This window comes from Cnephaeus nilssonii (genome assembly GCF_951640355.1).
Source record: "Cnephaeus nilssonii genome assembly, chromosome: 10".
NCBI lineage: Eukaryota > Metazoa > Chordata > Mammalia > Chiroptera > Vespertilionidae > Cnephaeus > Cnephaeus nilssonii.
This window is the reverse complement of record NC_137081.1, coordinates 9,186,995-9,211,480: the sequence shown is the minus strand read 5'-3', so window position 1 is coordinate 9,211,480 and position 24,486 is coordinate 9,186,995. Positions and strand designations below refer to the sequence as shown.

Here is a 24,486-nt window from a genome sequence, read left to right as displayed (position 1 = left end):
TTGTCCCATACATCAAAAAGGTTGTGGGTTCAGTTCCCAGTTGGGGCACATATGGGAGGAAACTGTTCAATATTTCTTTATCACATCGATGCTTCTCTCTCTCTATCCCTTCCCCCTCTCTCTAAAAACCAACAAAACCTATCCTCGGGTGAGGATTAAAAAAATAAAAAAGCTAAAATTATCATTGACATTTGGGAAATGCCTTATCTATTGCTCTGGTTTGAGAGTTTTAAGGGCAATCATAAACTCTTTCATTTTCTAAAGAAAAGACAAGATTAAGACACACGGATGGACCAAGGTGTAAATGTTGAAGGATCATCTCTGGGAATCTGAAAAAGACAAAATAAAGGCAGATGGTTACTAATGCAGTGTTGTTATACTGAACAAACAAAACAGAAACAGAGAACAAACTGATGACTGTCAGGCGGAAGGAGGCTTGGGGGCTGGGTGAAAAAGGTGAAGGGATTAAGAAGTATAAATTGGCAGTTACAAAATAGTTATGGGGGTGTAAAGTGTAATATAGGCAGTACAGTCAATAATATTGTAAGAACTGATGTATGGCGTCAGCTGGGTATGAGAGGTCTGGGGGGATCACTTCATAAGTTATATAAATGTCTAGCCACTGTACTGTACACCTGGAACTAATATAATACTGAATGTCGACTGTAACTGAAATATAAAAAAACAAAACAAAAAAACGTATTACATGGGTCAAAGAAGAAAATCTGAAAATCACTGCAGTAAATAAAAGCTGAAATTCGGAGCCGCAAAAATAAAAAAGAGGTCCGAATTCTGCTGGCGTGTCCACCTAGCCTTTGTCTCTGTTCCCCTACGATGCCTGGAGCACAGTCACGACTCCTGGGGAGCAGCCAGCATCGGTGACCAGGAGACCGACAGCGCCCCTCTCAGGACCCGGAGGGGGTGGGGGAAGCAGGACCAGGGAAGCAGCCTGGTCCTGATGGCATCACTGGACTGCCCTGGGCTCCAGAACTTCCTTTTGTTTCAGAAAAATAAATCTCTTTTCTGTTTGTTACATGAAAAATGTTGTAATTCGGAAGAAAAATTATTTGTTTTTTAAAAAGAACAAGTCAGTCTCCATTTTATTCTGACCAAAATCTTATAATTTTCACATTTCTTTCCAACCTTGAGTCATAAATCTCCTCATTCTCGCAGTGTTTGGGGATAAAATGCATCTTAAACCCAGAAGCCCTGTATTGTCAAAGGCCTACACTGCAGTCTAATGTTATACCAGACCCATTTAGGGCTGCAGGTAAGCAGTTGAATATAGAAATAGTCTCTGATGGTTCTAGATGTATTTCCAGCAGCTGAAAAATAAAACTGTGTTCTTTTAACATGTGCCCAGTGACTTGGTATTTTCATTAACATTTTTTTATTTGTTTGCTTGAAAGATACTTTCCGAATAACTGACCAGATCAGATATCTATTTAATCTAATTTGGTTATTGAGGTAATTCAAATACCACATCAACTGCATTTTGACCAAATCAAAGGACTTGTATGCATGCATATAAGCATAACCAATGGATGCAAAACTCTGGGGGGTGGGGGCATATATGGGAGTGGGGTGTGTGGGGGGGGCAATGGTAAGATATGTACACATATAATACCTTAATAAAAAAATTGAAAAAAAAAAAGAAATAACCTACCATGCCCATTTGCTATTTTTAAAAAATTTATCTTTATTGTTGAAAGTATTACAGATGTCCCCCCCCCCCCAACTTTTTTTGAGATCAAGGAAGAAATAGAAACCTCCTATTTATATAGATACCATTATACAAAAATATATACCATTTGCTACCAGCACTGACTCAGTTGAGTGTGCTTTTCTTTGGGGCTGGAAACTATGAAACATCATTTTAAGAGGTTCACTCACTTTGCAGGCAGCTGCTTTGGAGCATCTAGGAAGTAGCAAGTGGAGGAAAAAAGAGAATTTCCATTGGAAAAGACGAACCTGCCCTAGAATTCGGTCATAGATACCAAATTCATACCGAGAACCTGGAAGCCATGGAAAAGGGATCCCAGCAGGGGCCTCTCCTCGCCACCCTTACCATGTCGGTGAACTGATCTGCACAAGCCATCCGAATCTCCTCAGGCGTCGCTGGGCTGTTTAGGATGAAGGTGTTGGCCAGGCCCCTCTCTCTTCGGGCAGCAGCTACTGCATCGTGTAAGGCGAAGATCACGGAGTTTCCCATGAACATTCCAGCCTCACCCAATCCCTGAGAAGGAGGGCAGAAGGCAGTCAGGAAGGCATGGCTCCTTCAGGACTTCTAATTTGTGTTGACACACACACAAGCACTCGCACACTCTCATGCACATTCACCTCCTCTGGCTTTATAACCCTCAGAGTGGGGTGCATCTGAATTTCCAGAACCCACCCCCATGCCGATTGGTGTGTGAGGGAGTAGTTAATGAAAATGCCCCAGGACATCAGGGTAGCAGGGCATCTAAAAACACCTGTGCTCCTGCCCAGGTCCAGAAGACCAGAGCCCTTGGTGCCCTCTGGAGTACTTCAATTTGGCCTCTAGACCCGTGATTTCCACCCGGTGTGTCATGGCTGAAAATCGCTGCTCCAGGCCATTTGTGTTTAGTTCAAACCCACACCAAAGAACCACAATCTTTGTAGCTGAGCTTGAAAGACAGTGAGGTGTTGCCTCTGAAGAGTGGACTTTGAAATTCTCTTTGTGCTCACTTCTCTGGCAAGTGGTGCATGCTTTTGAATGAACTGTGTGAGGGCATTATATTTTGAATAATCCTCCCTTGCTTCTTGTACTGGTTTTCCTTCCTTCTTTCTTCAAAGGAGTCTGGTCCTCAGTCTGTGTCCAGGGCCTTAGTAGAGAGATGGGACAAAGGGCTCAAAGCAGATAAAGACTACCCCAGGCTGTGGTTTTTACTCTGAGGCAAATGTGAAGGAAAAGGTGGAGCTAGCAAAAGAAATGGTTTTCTGTGAGGTGAGGAGGAGGGGGCGAGAGCCCAGAGGTCCTGTGCCCTATTTGGAGCACAACTGGCAGGGAGGGGCTAGACCCCAAGAGGCAGGGTTGTGTCAGGACAGTCTTTAGAGATATCCCTGGCCGAAGTCTGGTGCAGACGTGGAGAGAGGGCCTATTCATATAGAAAGTCTCATCTTCCTCCCAACTCTGACCTACTCCTGAGAAACAGAGGTAGTTTCCTGAAAACCCGAGGTTAAAGTTGCCATGTGTCTGGCCAGATGTGGGCTCAGAATGGCACTTCAGTTGGAGAAGTTGTGCTTTTGTACATGTGCTTGAGAATCTTTGCTGCAAGTCTACATGGGCCAGTTAGACCCCATGGCCATGGAGCGTGTGCGTCAACACCTCTTATATCAGTGGCTATTCACACCTCAGAGCAAATCACCCTCAGTGAGAAGCTTGTTTGAAAGCCCTTTCTGACTTGGGGAGAGGGTGGGCAGAGGCAGTGTGAGCAAGAGAGGACTGAGTCTGGAGGACATGTGGGAAGGGTGCAGAAAAGAAGGCTCTGGGCTGGGGAAATTGGCCTACAACTTCAGCTTTACCTCCCGGTGGCACTTAGCCTCATGAACCAAGATGTTTGACTTCTTGTTTTATTTAAATACACTGAGTGGCCAGATTATTATGATCTCTGAACGCATAATAATCTGGCCACTCCGTGTATATCCTATATAATAAAAGGTTAATATGCAAATTGTCCCTTCAACCAGGAGTTTGACCAGCAGGCAGGCTGGCCAACTGCCCATGTCTCCTCCCCCTGGCCAGGCTGGCCGGACTCCACCCATGCACAAATTCATGCACCGGGCCTCTAATATATATTACACACACACACACACACACACACACACACACACACACAGAGTGGCCAGATTATTATGCGTTCAGAGATCATCATAATCTGGCCACTCAGTGTATATTTCATTATTTCTCGCAAGAGTGAAGACTCCACTTGGGGTTCTGAAGGCAGTGAGTACCACTCTGCCATGAGTCTGCTCTCCCCTCCCCCATCTCCCTCTGGGACCTGCAATTCCAAGAAGAAAGCAAATTCAGGGGACTGTTTCAGTATTTCTTGAAGGAGCAGGTTATTATGAGCTGAACTGTGCTCCCCTCCAATTTACATGTTGAAGTCCTAACCGTTAGTATTCAGTATGTGACTGTAATTGGAGATAAGGTCTTTAGAGAGGTAATTTTGTTAAAATGAGGTCTTTAGGATGTGCTTATAAGATAAAGAAATTAGGACGAGAGAGAGAGAGAGAGAGAGAGAGAGAGAGAGAGAGAGAGAGACCCGACATGTGTACCATATAGAAAGACGATCATGTGAGGACACAATGAGAATGGCCATCTGCAAGCCAAAGAGAAGTCTCCGAATAAATCAAGCCTTGATCTCACACTTCCAGCCTCCAGAACTGTGAGTAAATATATCTCTGTTGCTTAAGCCACCCCCACTGGTATTTTGTTACGGCAGCACTAGCAAACCAATAGAGGTGTTGCCTTCTTACCTTGGATGAGTAGATGGCTATGGGATTTCGGGACCGCACCAAAGTAACATAGAACTCTTCTGGTATTTCTGTGACGGTGGGGATTTCGTAGTCTTCAGGACCCCGAGAATAAAGCACACCTTCCGGGGAGTATTTCAGTTCTTCTATGGTATATAATCCCATGCCTTGGATAAATGCTCCTTCAATCTACAGGCAAAAATGGCACAGTTCATAAGCACATGATGTTGGTTGAAAATATATCCCAATGTGATTGCAAATGGAGCTCTGAACCATAGTAAGTCATTCTTGAAAGCATTGCAGCAAACTTTACAAAGGGTCTTTCAGCATCTGGTGCTTGCCATCCTGCCTGGCCCCCTAGACTTAGCTCTTCTTGCCCAGGTACCTCACAGTCCAGGGACTCAGCACTCGTCAAGTTCTGGGGGATTCTCCAAGCCCACCAGATTCGTTCAACCCTCCAATTCTTTGTAAGGGCAGTTTCTCTCTTTACTGCTCCCTACCTCAGCTTGTCCACTTGGCAAACTCCTCTCTCTCTCTCTCTCTCTCTCTCTCTCTCTCTCTCTCTCTCTCTCTCTCTCTCTCTCTCTCTCTCTCTCTCTCTCTCTCTCTCTCTCTCTCTCTCTCGTTTCACTCTGTCTCTCACTGGTTTATAAGCATTATGAGGTCTGGCCTTCTTGTGTTCTGTTCTCAGCATAGTACTTGGTACATACATTCTCAATAAATGTTTGTTGAATTATATGAAAAAGAAGCCAACGTTAAAGGACTGTGGCCTAAGTAAATGGAACCGGGGCACTGTATTTATTATACTATCTGGATTTTTTTTGCTTCCTTTTATAATTTGTGATGGAGAGTAGATCAAACTTAAACAAGGTGGGTTGAAAGAAATATCTTTTTATTAACTTAAATATGTTTTATTTAAAAGCCATTTGAGTTCTACTCACAAACTATTATGCTCTGAGAAAAAAGGGTTTACAGTCCCCTTCAAAGGGGATATCTGCCTCAAGGTTAAAAAATTGAAGGAGAGTTACATGTTGCATTCTATTGAATTGTAAAATTACAGAATAAAGTAAACAAATTTAAATGCTAAATTTGGATATTTCCAAATGCTTGCCCCTAAAGGAAAAGATTAAAGTCCAAGAGTTCCAATCTAACACATTTCTGTTTTTTTCTTTCCTTTTCCAATGGGACAAATGTCTGGTTTTTCTGATCATAACATTTCCCCTTTGGCCTTCGCTTAAGCAATAAAGAGGCAGGAACAAGCTGGTAGGAGCGGATAGGAAGGCGAAGGAGAGGTGGGGTCTGAGGCCAGCTGTGGGTGTCAAACTTTACAGACTTAGGATGAATTTCAGGTGCAGGTTAAATGGGCAGATTACACGTCCCCACCCAACAAACTTTTGATGGAGAAGTGGGCCTGGGTGGGCACAGGGACCCACATTTCCAAGAAACACGGTTGGTGCTTTCGTTGCCAAGTCAGAGGACCACACTTTGAGAAACACTGAGGGACCAATTAAATTGCCCCTCAGAAAGCCCATTGGCCAATCTCAGTCAGCCAGCTCCTTCGGACTCAGGAAGCTGTTGGCAGATGAAACCACATGTCTGTCTGTTGGGTTTGAAGCCAAGTGCTCAACCTGTCCAGCTACTCAGGTCTAGGCTGGGGCCTGGCTGGCAGGTCGGGGGTGCGCTGATGTGGCTGGCTCCACTTTGAGTAACAAGGCTACAGGGGGGAAGCAAAGCTACACCAACAGCAGGAAAGGCTTTCACTTAACCTTTTGCACTCGGATGTCGAGTGTGACTCGACATGGTTAGCATTAGAATAAAGGAATCGAGAAAAAAGCAAGCGAGTGCAAAGGGTTAAAGCTTAAAAAGATTTTGGGTGTGTAGATTTACTTACTTGTGAGATATAAATCAGAAATTCAGCCAGAGAGAAATTGTTTTTAAGCATTTCTTTCCCCTTATATTTCTCTAAATTGTTCAGTCTACTTAAATTCCATGCGCATATGAATATGAATGGGGCTTTATTATTATGCATTTATATAATATCCCCTAATTATAAACATTAATGTTTATTGAAGAAAAATTAGAAGGCATGGAGAATGATAAAGCAGGATAAATCACACCTATTTCTGCCACATAAAGACAACCACTGCTAACTTTTTCTTGAATTTTCTTTCCATTTTTTTTATCTATTTGTGTGTGTGTGCAATATATGACATACATTGCAGAGTACTTGTAGCAGGTATAAGCATTTGGAGAACTCTGGGAAATAATGTTCTGAATGGAATTGACCCAAAGTCCCCACGGGGCGGTCTGGTGCCACGCACCTGCCCGATGTCCAGGGCCGGGTTTATGCTGAACGCGGCGTCCATGAAGATGTCCGTCCTGAGGAGCTGCGCCCGGAGAACACACAGGATGGAAAAGGTTATTTAAAAATAGATCTTCACTGCAACCGTCTACCGGCCCCCGGTTCCCCACGGGCAGGGGCAGGGTGATTACTACCCACACACAGAGCATGCGTCCAGAGAAACACTCCCTCTGTGACGGTGGGGAACCCCCCCCCCCCCCCCTCTACCTTGTGAGCCCCAGTCAGACAGTCGACTTCCACCTCGGAGCAGCCTGCTCCGTACACAAAGTACGGGAAAGGTTCCCCTTCCTCCTTCTCCCAGTCCATGTGGGTCTGGTAGCCTCTGTGAAGAGAAACCCGAGGAGAGAAAGGCTCCTTCCCTGTCGTGGTCGGACCCCGGGTGGCGCTCTGGGTCCTGGAGGTGAACAGAGCTCCCACCCCAGCACCCAAGGCCTCTCTGACCTTCCCCCTCCCACAGGGGTCCCAGCCCAGACACGGGAAGAAGGCCCATTGGGTCTGAGCCCTACTTTCCCTCATCCAGCTACTGTGCTAGGTCACAGGGGGTCCCTCCTGGCTGAGAAACGGCTGTGGCGACAAGGGTCCCTGGCCTCCCCCAGCTCTCCTCCCGCACCCCCGGCCCCTGACTGAAGGGCTGACACCCCGCATGGCTGAGCGCCAGCACTTAGCAGGTATCTGTGCATGAGGAGCCCACGCCATCCCTGCCCAAGTGTAATCTAAACCAACGCAAAAGCGTCCTTTACTTGAAATATCCCGTAGTGGACAGGCTGATGGATTCTTTGTAGGCTTGTGCAATCTGAAAGAGATGATTGACACGAAGACATGTAAGTGCGGGGACAGCAGTGAGACTCGGGGCTGGGCTTGCTCCTCTGTGTGCGGCACCCTCTGCGCCTGCACCCCGAGCGAGACTGAGGCTGCGTACAAGCACAGGCCGCGCTTCCCAAGGGCGGCCTACGGGCAGCTCGAGCTGCGCCCTGGGACCCTCTAGAGCCGCACAGTGTCAAGTTTATTATGTTTTCACCCCTTTTGGCTTTTTAAATTAGAGAGAGGGAGAGACTAGGCCATATTCATATGCAATAGGCGTGTACACAGGTAGGTGTATATGTACATATACACATGCAAACACACGTGTACATAAGTGTATGTGTGTGCATGTGTGTATGTATGAGTATGTTTGTATTTTTACCCTGATTTTTTCCATGTCATTTGATTGGCTGTCTCAGTATATTACATCAGCTTCCCTGCTGGAGTAAACTGGGTAGAGCTGGAAATAATAATAATGATGAGAATTGTAATAATTATTATTAAAAACAGAGTAACCTTTTGCTAACAGAGATTGCTGCCGTGATCTCCATTGCTCTGGTGGGAAGCCCAGGCCCTGAGGCTGGGAGGAGCCTGCGCCCAGAGGGGCAGTGACAGGCAGGGCGCCGCGCCAGGTGTGTTCGACGGCAGAGCTAGGCCGCTGTCACGCAGTGAGAGACGAGGTTCTTCAGTGAAGCCTCGGGATGGACACAGACTCCCTCTCACTCTCAGAAAAGCAGAAGCGAGTGCTAGTAAATGCTTGGCTTCTTGCGTGGGCACCGCCAACCAGCCACGCGCTGAGGGCTTTACCTACCCATCCGGATGCATTTGCCTTCTCGGGCAGGGTAAGGCGGACCACTCACCCAGTCCTCCCAGCTTCCCTCCGGGTTTTTCCTGATGACTGGCTGGAGACGGGCCATGAGAATTTGGCAAGCATTCTGAAAATAAGTATAAGCCAGGCAGAGAAAGATAAATATCACATGACCTCACTCATTTATGGAATATAATGAACAACATAAACTGATGAACAAAAACAGATCCAGAGACAGAGAAACATCGATCAGACCATCAAACTTCAGGGAAGGTAGGGGATGGTGGGGGTAAAGAGGAAAGATCAACCAAAGGACTTGTATGCATGCCTATAGGCCTAACCAATGGACACAGAAAACAGCGGGGTGAGAGCATGAGTGGGGGGTAGGGGGGCAATGGGGGAATAAGGACACATATGTAATACCTTAATCAATAAAGAAATTAAAAAAATAAATATTTGAAATGACATGGGAAATGAAAGGCACATGGAGTAGCAAAATATTCAATATTTAAATCAATTCAAACATAGATGCCAGTTTGTAAACTGCTTCCTAGTCCTCTAGGTGGAGTTTCTCAAACTTGAACAATGTATGGAACCCCTTTGAAAGAAACAAATATTCTTGTGGATCCTGTAGTGTTAAAATTAATTTTTATTATAATGTTGTTTAAATACATGCTAACATAAAGCTAGGTAGAGCCGCCTTAGGGTTATAGCTCTTTTATGACTACAAAGCAAAAACCCAAATGACAAAGTGTGCAGACTAATCTACTAGTATATACCAATAAAATTTGAAATGACATTAATTTAGTTGATGGACAATGTTTTCCTGAAGATGAATTGCTGCTTGGAAGGTGGAAAAAGTCTCAACTGCTACAACACATGTACTTCGCCGGCCACGAGTTTGACATGCTTGCTCTAGTTCAAAGATCGATGCTCAACCACTGAGCCACACAGGCTGGGCTTTGGCTTCCTCTCTTAATTCGAATACAAATCTGCTTACACGTGTGCCTTTAACGTATTCTTCTCAGACTCAGAATAGCCCTCAGGCCCTCTATTGGTTTCTCTTCCTTCTGTTGTATCACCCCCTCTCTGGGAAATGGTCTCTGGCTTCTTATGCATTCAGGAGATCCCTGCATTCATAAATCTATCTTTGCTGGTTCGTCAGTCTTCAATCACTGACCTCATTACAAATGCATGCCTTCCAAAAGAGTAACACACCAAAGGCAAACCCAAGTCGCACAGTTCCTGCCAGTCCAAATATCAGATGGCCTTCCTCTTGTGACCTGACCATGCACCCTTGCGCATAACTTTATGCCCAACAGTCTAATGCTCCGCGAAGGTAAGTTTTCCCTTGAACAGAGTGAGGTATAGCAGAGACCGTTTGTCATTCTTTTGTGACATCTGAATTCCTTTTTGTGTGTGGAGAGTTTTTTCACCATATATTTCTTAGTAGAGTCACTTCCCACTATTGGAACTCAAAGTGCCAGATACAAATTTTCTGGCTTTCTTTGCATTAGAGAAGATTTCAAAATACACAAAGTGGAGAGACTAGTACAATATTTCCTCTTACACCACTTACCCAGTTTTAACAATGAGTATGTATACCCCAACCTCACCCCAGCGACCTAACATTTCCATCCACCTCCCTCCCTCTGGCTCCCTCTGCTCCAACCATCCTGACCCTTGCAGCTCCTCAAGCACAGTAAGTGAGCTCCCTCTGCTCCAAGTCCCTACACAGAGGGCTCCTGTCCCTGCTGCCTTCAGACCAGGTTCAAGGTCACCAACCAGTCAGTGCCTAGCCTGGTTTCCTGGCTGCCCAAGGTCGCCCTGACACTTGCACTTTCTCTTTCCATAACTTCCTTTATTTCGATTCATGACACCTGCCATTATGTTTCCTTCTTTTTATTCTTTATTTATTATTACCTAATACTTTATTATTCATTATCTGACTAATTTTAGGCTAAGGACTCAAAAGGACAAACTGGCACAATAGCTGACAAATAGCCCCTTAATCCAAATGGGGGTGCTCTCCCTCCTAAGCAGGTCTTGCAGAGAAAGTGGCTGCAAATTGTTCCTCACCTGCCTCAGTGGTATCAAAGGGTTGGAGCGGAAGAGGCTGGGAGGTTGGAGTGAGGGACAGGATTGCACTGCGACAGGTTGGTGAGCTGGGATCTCCGTCTTCTCAGAATGGAGTGGCAGGAAGGGCTTTCTCCATCGCAAACCCAGCGAGAGACTCCATAGCCACTCAGAGAGCTTGATGTGTGCCCTCTAGAGGTGGGGGCCTACAGATCCGTGTCTACTGCTGCACACAAGACTATGGGTGAAAGGCAGCCCGCAGCAGCCCGGGAGGTCCCAGGCCATCTCTGGGGGGAGATGCTGTACTCCGATTCCCTGCATGGCCTTCAAAGGGACATGCGTCAGGGTGGAACCTGTGGTGTGGGTGCTGCCTGGGGTAAATTCTTTCTATTTTATTGAACTCTCTATATTTAACCATTCCAGTTTAAGAAAACATGATGAAGACAAAACCAAAATGGAATCAGTTTTCCCTACTTGCTGCTTTCTTTGCTTCGTGGCATTTAATAGGTTGCTTATCTCTATTTCGGTAGACATCAATGTACTAATGCTTATTGATTTACTTAATCCATTAAGTGTTGCATTTAACTTGGAATTATTCAAGATTTTTTCCTACAAGTCATTTTTCTTTTCTAGCCATTTCCTACACTTTTCTTCCCATAGAAATGACTTGGGATTTAAAAAGGATTCTGGTGTTCTGAAATGAACAGATTCACCTTTCTCACGGACGGGCAGTCTATTTACATCAAGGTTGGAGCCACTGTTTTCTTTGCAGCCAATGAGGCCTCAGCTTTTGCCATATGTTCCCTCTGAAAGTCTAAAGTGATCGCTGACAGAGAACCTGGAGCCTCGAGAAGCCTTAGTGAGCCTCCAAAACTCTTGGTAATCAACCCACCAGGGAGCCCGTTGAAGAGCTGCAGGTGGTCTAAAGGGCGACCAGGTGACAAGTTGCCACTCCTTTCCTTCTAAGGAGCGCTCTCCGCATTTGCTGGACACAGCTCTGCCCAAACTAGCCGATGGAAGCCCGTGTGTGGGAAGGCTCCCTTCTGAGACTTCCTATGTTTTTAGACTTCAGATAAAGAACTTTATTTTGTCTCAGATGTGCCTGGCAATATTTACATAGTCCTAGAAGAAGGTTTCTGTTGTCAGCTGAACTTTACCCATGGACTTTAAAACAATCTTATTCACACACACACACACACACACACACACACACACACATACTCTAGAGGCCCAGTGCATGAAATTTGTGCACTGAGGGGGGTGTCCCTCAGCCCAGCCTGTCCCCTCTCCAATCTGGGACTCCTCAGGGGATGTCTGACTGCCAGTTTAAACAGGCAGTCGGACATCCTTCTCACAATCCAGGACTGCTGGCTCCCAATTGCTCACCTGCCTACCTGCTTGCCTGCCTGATTGCCCCTAACCGCTTCTGCCTGTCAGCCTGATCACCCTCTAACCACTCCCCTGACAGCCCGGTTTCCCCCAACTGCCCTTCCCTGCCAACCTGGTGGCCCCTAACTGCCCTCCCCTGATGGCCTGGTTGCTCCTAACTGCTCTCCATGGCAGGCCTGGTCACCCCCAACTGCCTTCCCCTACAGGCCTGGTCACCCTCAACTGCCTTCCCCTACAGACCTGGTCACCCCCAACTGCCCTCCCCTGTAGGCCTGGTCACCCCTAACTGTCCTTCCCTATAGGCCTTGTACCCCTCAACTGTCCTCCTCTGCCGGCTCGGTCACCCCTAACTGCCCTCCCCTTCAGGCCTGATCTCTCCCAACTGCCCTCCCTTTCAGGCATGGTCCCTCTCAACTGCCTTCCCCTGCTGGCCTGATTGCCCACAACTGTCCTCCCTGTTGGCCATCTTGTGTCCATGCAGGGCGGCCATCTTTTGTGTTGGAGTGATGGTCAATTTGCATATCACCTCTTTATTATATAGGATGTATTATATAGGATGTTTTTTTTGTGTGTGTGCGTGCAACTATCACTACTATTTCCAATATTTTTTCATCATTCCAAACAGAAACTTTATAACCATAAAGCAATAACTCCCCACTTGCCCCTCCTCCTGACTCCTGGCACCCTCTAATCACCACTTTTTGAAAGGATCCCATCTGTAAGGGCTTCCTGCAAGGGATGAGGTGCCTCAGCCGAAAGAGGCTGGAGGAGGCCTGGGGCTTAGGGTGGGGCTGGAGCAGGTCACAGGTGGCTAAAGCCATAGGAGAGGCACTGACCTTGTTATCGTTGCTCAGAAGGGACTCTCTAAGGAGCTCACCATGGCATCCACCAGGGAAGGAGTCAGGTATAACAAGGCCAGGTCACACCAACGCCAGCCTAGAGTGTTCTGCCTCTTTCCTCTGTGCCCTCTCTTTCTTGGACTTCACAAGGGTCTGAACTGTAGGCTAGGAAGCTTATGGGGGGCGGGGGTGCAGGGAGGTAAATCAGAGAAGCCAGCCCCACCCCCTTTCTACCTGCAGGCCCAAGCTGCAGTAGAGACACTGCAATTTGAAGTACATTTTGGAATTTTGGACTGAACATTTTAATTATTGAATGAGATGGTTTATGCAAATAAAAGCAATTGATGAGTTTTTAATGATCTTAGGTTGGTTAGAAAAATTGTAGGTACGTTTCCCTCAAGGGGAGGAAAGAAGAGGGCCTCAGAGGAAGCTTCAACCACTCGAAGTCTCTCAACCGCTTAGCGGAGCGTCTAAAACCAGCTGGTTGACCTTTCTAGGCCTCAATTTCAGTTCCCATAAGAGAGGGGTTGGGGCAAGGTTATTTCCAGCACTGTCACTGGGTGAGAAAGAAAGAAAAGTCACCTGCACCGCTCTCCCGTTGATGTCGGTCCCCATGGACCCTGCCGTGATGGAGGCATTGGGCACGGTGACTGTGCTTGTTTCTGACGTGTGGATATACGAGACGGGGATGTTCAGTTCACGGCTAGCCACCTGCCAGAAGCAAATGAAAACCACCATTGATATCATTGACTCTAAGCCTCCCTCCCCACAAATTAAAAGCTTTTAAATTCTTTTTTATTGATTTCAGAGAGGAAGGGAGAGAGAGATGGAAACATCAATGATGAGAGAGAATCACTGATTGATTGCCTCCTGCACGCCCTGCACTGGGGATCGAGCCTGCAACACCAGGCATGTGCCTGTGACCTCCTGGTTCATAGGTCGATGCTCAACCACTGAGCAACGCCAGCTGGGCTAATTTTTTTTTTTTTGAACTGAGTATAAATTCTGGCAATTCTTTAGGGACAAACATTTAAGATAGCATCTTGGGTCTGACATGTAGATTCTGAGTTTGAAGGTTTTCAATGACACTGTATAAGATCCATACCATGTGCTTTCTTTTATACCAGTTTCACAGAAGCCATGCGGCATATGGTCATTCTAAGACATCAGTTCAGTAGGACTCACACAGGCCAGACTGAGGTCTCTGTCTTATTGTTTTACCTTCATCTTCTCCTCGTGGCTTTACATACATTTAGCCGATTGTGTTTGTCCCACAGACATTTTGTAGGTATAAGGGTTTTGTTTTAAAGAAGCAAGGTATGTTCAAAGAAGGCTCTGTGGATTTTTGTGATTTTCTAATTCCAAGCACACTATTAAGTAATAGTATTTCCTTAAAGAAAATATCTTCTATTTCTCATTAAGAGAAAAGCTTTGGCCCTAGCCGGTTTGGCTCAGTGGATAGAGCATCAGCCTGCAGACGAAAGGGTTCCTGGTTCAATTCTCAGTCAGGGCTCATGCCTGGGTTGCAGGCTCCATCCCCAGTAGGGGGTAGTCTATCAATGATTCTCATCATTGATGTTCCTATCTCTCCCTCTCCTTTCCTTTCTGAAATCAATAAAAAATATATATATATTTAAAAAGATAAAAGCTTTGCCCCCTCTCACTCACATTGTTTTTATATTTTTTAAAAAAATTGATTTCAGACAGAGGAAGGGAGAGGAAGAAAGAGATAGAAACATCAATGATGAGAGAGAATCATCAATTGACTGCTCCCCTTCTCCCCCTACTGGGAATCTAGCCTGAAACCTGGGCATGTGCCCCAACTGGGAATTGAACTGAGACCTCCTGGTTCATGGGTAGACACTCAACCACCTAGTCACACTGACCAGGCTACTCACAATGTTTATTCAAATTTCATATTCAACAAATTCTTATTTAATATTTTAAAAAAGGAAAATTTCCTATTGCAAACAATCTCTTGCTCTTTCAACAACAGTATTAGGAAGATTGCTTTGAATTAGCACACATAATGACCCATCATTGGTGTTGCTAAGTAGATTGTGAATAATAAGAACATAATTTCTCATTCTATTAAACACATTCATTTCTAATGAAGATTTGCATGAACACAATGTAGCTTTGAGCATTTGCCATAAAGCCGAAAAAATATTTTATCTTTGAAAACTGGAATCACATTTTTCAGAAGACCTGATGGGACTTGGTTCTAAGTATGCAGGAAGAATAATATAACATATTTTCTCAATTCTAATACCCACTTCCATCAGTCTCCTGCATTCATGTGTTCCTGATATCAAAATGAATGCTATAATTGACCTGTGCTTTTAGTGTGATAGTATTTCTCCTGCTCAACAAGAAACTGACTGTCCGGTGTGATAGTCTTCCACGGTGGAAAAAATGGATGCTTATCTCACCTGGATCATTTTGGTGTAGAGGCCTTGTCCAATTTCACAGCCACCATGAATCACCAAGACAGAGCCATCGGTGTAAATGTGGACGAGAGCGGCGGCCTGTTGGGGAATAATTATGAAACCAGTTGGAAAAACCAAATGTTGCCCGCGTTTAGCTGAGGTTGACAGATGAATGGTTTGCTTCACTGAGTCAATCTCTCATTGTTTATACTGGAGAAGAAAGCTATTATTGGTGGCTACAGACAACCCCTTTAACACCCTTCAAACATAGAAACCACCCCTGTAGAGCAAGCACTGTCAAACTTGCGGCCCACGGGCCACATGTGGCCCACAATAAATATTTTTTGTGGCCCAGCCAATATAACGGTATGTAAGAAAAATTTTAATAACAATTTCATGATTTAATTTTTACAATACCCTGTTATACATTATTATGAATAATGAACTACGTTCGCTAATGACTGATTACTATAATCGTGTTGTATTCATTTTCCTTACGTGCCTTACGTGCAGGCGCACCATTTCTCTCCACTAATACTAGCAGAAAATATTTTAGCAGCCGATTGCCACATCATTAGTCTTGGGCTGATTTGTTTGGTGTGCGCAATAAGAAATATTTTGCCTTTGGAGGACAGGAAAAATAGGCTTATTTGCATTATGCTTATTAATCTGTACAGTTATCCAGTGTCTGCTAAGTTAATATTCAAGAAAATATTAATTTTTATTAAAATTTTCTATTATTTTATATTAATGATGACTCATTTATTTCAGCCCTTTGCATTCAGCATGTCTCTATCGAAACAAACCTATGAAAATTGAAGCTTTTGTTTTTTTGCGGCCCACATACACTTAAACCTTGTTTATTTGGCCTGTGTTAGCCTTTGAGTTTGACATGCTTGCTGAAGATCAACGAGTGGCAGCTCATCTCCATGCCCACCATGTGCGGGCCTATTGGAGGCCTTGTGTGGCTGCCTTGGCAGCGACCTCTCCAAAGCACCACCTGTACAATATTTTACTATTCTTTCCCCTTGAACATAAAAATTGATTTTAAAGCAAATGGAACCAGTATAAATCAATTTCCCAGTAAAGCTTCCACTGGCTACTAGGGGAGCTGGAAGACCCTTGAGATGTTTTAATAGCTTCCAGATGTTGCTGACCTTGGGAATGATGGTGGGGGAGGGGTGTGGCCCCATTCAGGAAATTCCAATTCAGCTGAAGGCTGGAGGTGGAAGCCAGATTAACTCCCCCACCGCCGCCCTTGTTTTTTCAAGCTCCCAGGTGATTTTGATGATTGGTCAGGTTTGGGATCTATAGGTTTAGTCCATAATTTCCACTTTTCATGTGGAGGAATAGAAACCTAAACAAGGAGAGGACTGGCCACACCAGGTGCCTAATTTGTGGTAAGGTCAGGAATGGAACCCACAACTTCTAACTTGAGCCCAGCGTCCTCCACACCCATGCTATGCTGCCTCCTTCAGGCTAAATGCTGTTGTCCTTCTGTGGGGCTGGACATGTGGCAGACTGAGAAGGGAGGTAAGGAAGAGGCTGGGCTATGTCGGGTTGTTCTGCAAGTCATTAGACTTTTTCTTTAGCAATTCCCACCATATGCTCATGCACATGGCCCAGATCCCTGCATCTCTCGCCTTGGGACCTCTATCCCCACATTGATGCCTGTGACCCTCCACTACAAATTCAAAACATCAACTAATTTAGTCTTGGCTGAGTGGCTCAGTTGGTTGAAGCATGATCTTGTACACCAAAAAGATTGCTGGTTCAATTCCTGGTCAGGGCAAGTACAGGAAGCAACTGATGGATGTTTCTTTCTCTCTTCCCTTCCTTTCTCTAAAATCAATTAAAAAAATCCATATCCATATCCTCAGGTAAGTTGAAAAAAATATATATATGTATATAGTATATATTCAACTAATTTAGCTATGCCACTCTCCTGGTTTGAGACTGTAGTATCAGGACTATCAAGGTCTCTACAGGAACTTATAAACTTTGTATTTTCACTTCATGACCATCTAACAGGAGTAATGATGACCATATTCAACAGTATTGCCACATGCTTTCAGAGCCTGTGTTAGATTTTATGTTGATGCTTGTATAAGCACCAAGCAGGAGGACTGTAATTGATGGGGCATATTAGAGACAAGAGGTGAGATTGTGAGTCACCACACCCTACACAGACATTTAGGATTAAGACTTCAAAATGACTTGAAATGCAGCAGCAGCCAGAACTGCATGAGGATTTAGTTTTGGAAAAGCAACATCACCCACCATGTTAAGTTAATGTAACTATTTTGAATATTACTGGCATTTACAGTACTACTTTCATTTAATTCCCAAATTCACTTGTGTTTTATACAGGCATCAAAACTATAAGAAGCTTATTCTTTGTTGTCATACACAGTTAAATAACATTAAAATAGATAATTTAAGCAACTCTTGAGAGTCCACTGAATTTTTCCCTTCAAAGATGGTCTCTGTGTTATTCTGGCTTCAGATATATTCCCTGGGGAGAAGGATTGATCATCTGCTCCCATCCCTCCTTCTCATTTTGCTTCCTACATTGTGAGTGGACTCTGAGGAGGGGAGTGGACAGAAGGGTATTGGGGCATCCTTCATTGAAACCATGCAGAGACCTGCATTCTTTTCTTTGTGTGGGTTTGGTTATGGGGATATTTCAGAGATTGATGGGGATAGAAACAAGTAAAAAAGAAAATACATAAATAAATAAGAAAATAAATAAGTAAATCAATAAATAACAGAAACAGAAATAGAACCTCACAAAAAACTGTTTAAGGTAAAACTAAAAAGAAGGCACAGTAGTCATAGAGCCCAATATGGTGACTCTATGAGTCATGGAGCCTCAGTATGATGACTCCATGTAACTCAGTATGGTGACCCTGTGAGTCATGGAGCCCAGTATGGTGACCCTGTGTAGTCACGGAGCCCAGTATGATGAATCTGTGTAGTCACGGAGCGCAGTATGATGAACCTGTTTAGTCATGGAGCCCAGTATGGTGACCCTGTGTAGTCACGGAGCCCAGTATGATGAACCTGTGTAGTCATGGAGCCCAGTATGGTGACTCTGGGTTTCTGTGAGAATGGAACAGCTCTGTCTGTTTTCAGTGTTTTGAAATGACCCTATTACTGTCACCAAGAAGTTAGGAAAGAGGGAAAGGGATCCTCTTGTTCCCTTCAATTCTTACATGGACTTGAAATTTGACCCCATACCTCAAGACTCATTTCTCCCAATCTCACCTGATTGTAGTAGGCCTCAGGGAGGGCAATGGTATATTTCATGGGGACCACAGCAAGTCCCCTTTTCTTCCAATAATTATTTTTGTTAAATTCCTCAGCATCCCTTTTCCTAGCATGAAATGAAGATTTCTCCAGACACTCTTTCCAGCATCTTCGCAAGGGCTCTGGGTTAAATGTCTGCTTATAGGCTGTTTTGCTAATTCTCTTATACATGTTTATTTCTCTAACCTGAAAGACAAGAAAAAGGCATTTCAAGCATACATTCTATTCCATTTGTGAAACCTGTGTTTTTGTTATATACCTGACATGAAGAAAGTCTTTCTAAAAAAAAAGAAACAACTATTTAAATGGATATAAATATGTAAGTACAAATGTAAACATATAAACATAATGATAATAACAATAGAAACTACTGTTGAACACATCATATCTTCCAGACTGCAGACTAAGTGTATAATCTCCACAACTTTGCAATAATCCTGAGAAACAGTAGGTGTATTATAAGTCCTGTGACAAGTGTCATTAGTGGTGAGACAAATTTCTCCTGCCTCAAAATTCTTTTACTTCTACACAATGTTTCTTTATTCTTAACTGTTCTCAGATTAGCTCCTCAAAATCTGAACTATGGTAGGATGTTTGCACAAATGGCTAGAATGATGCCAATCTCCCTAGCCATGCCCTTGGGTGGTTTCACACTGATTCTGGGGTTGGCTATCTGACTAGCTTTGGACAGTGGGACAACACATATCTAATGCAGGCAGAGACTTGAAAAGTGCTTGCATTAGGGCTTGTCATGTTCTTACTTCTCCTGGAAAATTTACGAACCATGATTAGAACTAATCTGGGCTAACCTCCTGGAGGATGAGAGACCCTGTGGAGCAGAGACGACCCTTCCCAGCTGCGACATCACTTAGACTAATCAGTCAATGACCACCAGATATGGAAGTGAATCTGTCTTGGACCATAAAACTCCAGTTAAGCTGAGCCAGACCAGAAGAGCTACCGAGCAGCTGACCCACAGAATCAGAAGAAATACTATTTGTTGTCTTAATCCACTAAGTTTTTTTTAAAAAATATATATATTTTTATTGATTTCAGAGAGGAAGCAAGAGATAGAAACATCAATGATGAGAGAGAATCATTGATCAGCTTCTTCTTGCATGCCCCCAACTGGGGATCGAACCTGCAACCCGGGCATGTGCCCTTGGCTGGAATCGAACCTGGGACCCTTCAGTCTGCAGGTGGACACTCTATCCACTGAGCCAAAGCAGCTAGGGCTTAATCCACTAAATTTTGATTGACTTGTTGCACAGTAAAAGCTTATTGATACATAGACTATCTACTTTCATTGAATCTTAAAAGTTAATATAATGCTGTCTGTAGGTGCTCAATATATATTTGAACCATTGATGGCAGAGATTTGTAAGGGGATTCTGACTGATTACCTACCTCTTCAGGGAGTAAGTTACATTGAGATGCCACAGCAGTTATGTAAGCTTCAACTACCACTGAAACCTGGGGAAAGCCAAATCCTCGAAAGGAGGTGTTGGATGGCAAGTTTGTTTTGCAAGCCCTACCCCGGCACCGGTAGTTAGGAACATGATACGCATTTTCAGATTTCAGCACGACGAACTCTATCACCTGAATGAAAACAAAACCAAACTTCACATCTATCAAACTTTCAAAATCAGTTATCCAAATTCTATCTCTAACACAAACCCTTCACAGAATTTTGTCTACTTTGTATAACAAATATCCATGCAAATAAAGTGTAGCACATACAACTCAACGGGTAACCTATGGGGAGGGCATAGTCCTTATTTACCAACTCAGACTCATCAGGGGTACATCCACCATTGATATAATATTCAACGTCGGCAGCTTTGATCACACCGTTGTTCATGAATCCAATCTGCAAAGTCACATGACAAAACCATTTTCTCAGCAGTTCTTTACAACCAGATCCTACTGTACACAAACATATCTGATCACACGTGTCAGTCCATACCCAGCTTATGAACATGATTTGATGTGACAGTCAGCAGAGGAACACTGAGGATGGTGCCCAGGGCGACCATGGGATCCCAACAGAAAGTTCTGATTGGTTTTGGGTAGCATCCAAATACCCCTTGCAGTCGGTATGGAATTTAGTAGTTGTTTTAGGATTGATTGGTTGTCCCTGGACAATATTTTCAGCAATCCCCTAAAATTTTTGCTCTCACTCACTTTGTATTTTCCGAGGAGTGGGTGGCGGCCAGCAGTTATCAGCATGTCATCACCACGTTCTAGAACAAACCGGATTGGGCGGCCAGTCCTATAGGAAGTGACTCTGTTAATACGTTGGGTGCTTCATAAAGGTGTAGAAACATGGAGCTGGTGAAAGGGGACTGGGCATAACCTAACTTAGTGGTTTTCCGTGGGGGTAGTAACATACCTTAAACAACATTTTGGAAGTTTGTGGGGATATTAATACGTAACAAAACAAACAAACACAAAAACAAAAACCCCTGTTGATGTTATCCTGATTTAGTCATGTCTGAGAATTTTGATGTTGAAATAATACATTATTTACTTAGGTTACTTTCCTTTTATTTCTTTTTTATATGACATTAAGGCATTGTAGTATGAGGATTTTGCAATTGTGTGAATTAGTAGGTTATATGATGATGATGTTCACGTTGGATATTAAAAGGGGCATTAAAACACGTGCCAAAGGGGAATGCTGAGGCTGTAAGGATTGAGAACCAATCAATACTCCGTTGAGTTCTGTCCCCCTTGCATGCAGACTCCTGTCATAAAGTGCCCGTGGAGGACCCTGCTGGCTTCGGAGGGGATGTGCCCCGTGCCCGCACCTCTGCTCACAGGACAGGCTTTGCTATGGTTGGAAAGTGCCAGTGAACTGTGATGTTCACAGTGTTTCTTTCTGCAGCGATAGCCTGGGATAAGTTACCTTTGTCATGAACATACTTATTGAACTCTGGTACATAAGAGGTTCCCAAAAAGTCATGGCTATTCTCGCTCTTAATGTGTCTGGTTATTCTGTCTGGATGATGTCAAGGTTAAGTGAACATTCCCAGGCAGCAGCAGACCCTGCTGTGTTTCATCACAAAATGTGTCCCTTGTAAGGTTGGGGCTTTGACCCGCCCTCCATTCAGCCACCCTAGCTTGATTTATTTTAACAATTTATTTATTTATTTATTTATTTATATTTTTAAATCCTCACCCAAGGATATTTTCCCATTGATTTTTTTTTTTTTTTTTTTTTTTTTTTTTTTTTTTTTTTTTTAGAGAGAGTGGAAGAGAGAAGGAAAGACAGAGAAAAATATCGATGTGAGAGAAGCAAATCGATTAGTTGCCTCCTGCACATGCCAGGACCAGGGCCTGGGGCCAGGGAAGAGCCTGCAACCAAGATACGTGCCCTTGATCAGAATCAAACCCAGGACCCTTCAGTCTGCAGGCCGACGCTCTACCCACTGAACCATACCGGCTAGGGCTATTTTAACAATTTAAAACAAACATTTTAAAGATTGAAAGTTAAAGCAGTTCACGAAGAAGTAATGTATAGTTACGTCTGGGCAACCAGTCAACATCTATAGTGATTGCGTTTATTCCACACAACTACCTTGTGAACCAGGTAGATATTACTTTCTCCACTTTACCGGGGAGGACACTGAGGCGCCTTGCCTATGGTGACCCTGATGGTTGGAGAGTGGGTAGAGCAGTGTCCCTTCACCCTCATGCTAACCACGCCCCTTGGACGTGACAGCCTGTGACCAATGGAATGAACCCTGGGGTGGGTGCAGGGCTGGAAGGACGTGGGGGGCACCTGTCCCGCTAGGACTTCTGACATTAACAGCTGGCACCGTGACTCTTACTTGTTGGCGGCCACAGCACAGACAGCTCCCAGCAGGGCGGACTTGCTAACTTTCCCCCCAAATGCTCCTCCGGTTCTTTTCATGTGGCAGGCGACTCTATTCTCTGGGATGTTAAGTGCTGCAGCCACAAATTCCTGCAAGAGATAAGCCCCTGAAGTCACAAAGTGCAATTTAATAGGATATTTCCTCATCCATGTACTTCCCCTCTGCATAGTAAAAGACAATCAGTACTTCAACAAATACAGTATTTACAGAACTGTGAAACCATCATCACAATCCAATTTTAGAATATTGTAAGTATCCCCCAAAGAAACCTTGTATCTATTAAGCAGCCACTTCTGAGCTCCCCCTAGCCTCAGCTCCCTCTAATGCCCCACCACGAGGCAACTACTAATCTGCTTTCTGTCTCTACAGATTTGCTTGTTTAGAACATTTCATATACGTGGAATAATACAATGGCGGCCTTTTGTGACTGGCTTCTTTTACTTAACATTATGTTTCCAAGGTTTACCCATTCTTTTTTTAAATTTTCACCCAAGGATGTGCTTTCATTGATTTTAGAGAAAGAGGAAGGGAGAGAAAGAGAGAAACATTGATGAGAGAGAGAAACATCCATCCGTTGCCTCCCATATGTACCAAAACCGGAGTTGAACCGGCAACCTTTTTGGTATACAGAACAATGCTCCAACCAACTGAGCGACCCAGCCAGGGCCACGCCCTTCTTCTTTATGGCTGAAGAATATTCTATTGTATTGATATAGCACGTATTTTATCCATTTATTAGTTGACGAGCTATGGCATTGTGTCTACGTTTGCCTACCGTTCATAGAAAATGCTGCTATGAACATCCCTGTATAAGTTTTTGCGTGGACATGTGTTTTCATTTCTCTTGGGTAGATACCTAGTTGTGGAACTGCTGGGTTATATGGTCACCCTATTTTTAACATCCGGAGAGACTGCCAAGCTGTTCTCCAAAGTGCCGTTTCTCGTGGTCACCAGCAATGGGTGAAGGTCCTAATTTCCTACCTCCTCAATAACACTTGCTACTGTCTGTCCTTTTGAGTATAGTTGTTCTAGCGGGTGTGACGTGGTATTGCTGTGGTTTTGAATTGAATTTCCTACCAATGATGCTGCACATCTTTTCACATGCTTATTAGTCATTCATAGACTTTCTTAGAGAAATGTCCGTCCAAGTCCTTGCTGAGCCTGCTTTTGATACTGCCCCAGGTTCTGGGTGGTGAGCTGTGAGTACTAGTGCCCTGGGAAATGCCTGCTGTTATGGAGCCGACTCACTGTATCCCAGGTAGATATGAATGGTGACCGCCCTGGCTGGTGTGGCTCAGTGGATAGAGCGTTGGCCTGTGGACTGAAGGGTCCCAGGTTTGATTCCGGTCAAGGGCACATGCCCAGATTGCAGGCTCGATCCCTAATGGGGCCTGTGCAGGAGGCAGCCAATCGATGATTCTCATCATTGATGTTTCTATCTCTCTCCCTTTCCCTTCCTCTTTGAAATCAATTTAAAAAATGTAAAAAATAATAATATTAATAGTGACCTTAGGACATATATGTTATCCATTCAGAGCCCAGAGACACATGCTGTCTATGAAAAGAGACCTCAGAGGTCATCTTTGTCACCTTCCTCAATTTACAGAAAAAAAGATATTGATGCCCAGTGACTTGTAGGAGGTCATGTAGCTGCTTAGGGGCAAAGCACATATCTCCACACTCCTCTGCCCAGTCCCACATGTGCATCTCTGGATGCTGCAGCACACCCCAGCTCAGTCCAATTGCCCTGCCAGCCTGATTTCACCCCCAACTGCCCTCATTTAGCCTCGAATGGCATTTGGCAGCTTCCTTCTCCCATTGAGCCTACCCACCCCTTTAAGACCTCAAGATACCAACTCACTGTGCTCTACCAGGAACCTCCCAGCTTTTCCCTCCAGGGATGCTTGTAATTATTCCTCCCAGTGTCCTTATTTAAGTACTAGAGGCCCGGTGCACTAAATTCATGCATGGGGAGGTGTCCCCTCAGCCCAGCCTGCACCCTCTATAATCTGGGACATCCCTCTCACAATCCAGGACTATTGGCTCCTAACTGCTCACTTGCCTTCCTGCCTGATCGCCCCTAACTGCTCCCCCTGCC

General features: G+C 44.4%; 1 protein-coding gene across 1 annotated transcript in view; it reads right to left on the bottom strand.

The window, feature by feature from the left end:
• Positions 1-275: 275 nt before the first annotated feature.
• The window catches only part of LOC307106091 (aldehyde oxidase 4-like), a gene marked incomplete at both ends in the record, with an annotated part of 66,924 nt that continues 42,713 nt past the window's right edge, over positions 276-24,486 (bottom strand). The window contains 14 exons of the mRNA XM_079782166.1: positions 276-329; positions 2,069-2,236; positions 4,501-4,686; positions 6,819-6,884; positions 7,067-7,181; positions 7,600-7,652; positions 8,521-8,595; positions 13,355-13,483; positions 15,205-15,300; positions 18,469-18,696; positions 19,918-20,109; positions 20,294-20,380; positions 20,695-20,782; positions 22,344-22,477. Coding sequence (XP_079638292.1) covers positions 276-329; positions 2,069-2,236; positions 4,501-4,686; positions 6,819-6,884; positions 7,067-7,181; positions 7,600-7,652; positions 8,521-8,595; positions 13,355-13,483; positions 15,205-15,300; positions 18,469-18,696; positions 19,918-20,109; positions 20,294-20,380; positions 20,695-20,782; positions 22,344-22,477 — 1,671 coding nt within the window. The remainder of the gene's footprint in view (positions 330-2,068; positions 2,237-4,500; positions 4,687-6,818; positions 6,885-7,066; positions 7,182-7,599; positions 7,653-8,520; positions 8,596-13,354; positions 13,484-15,204; positions 15,301-18,468; positions 18,697-19,917; positions 20,110-20,293; positions 20,381-20,694; positions 20,783-22,343; positions 22,478-24,486) is intronic.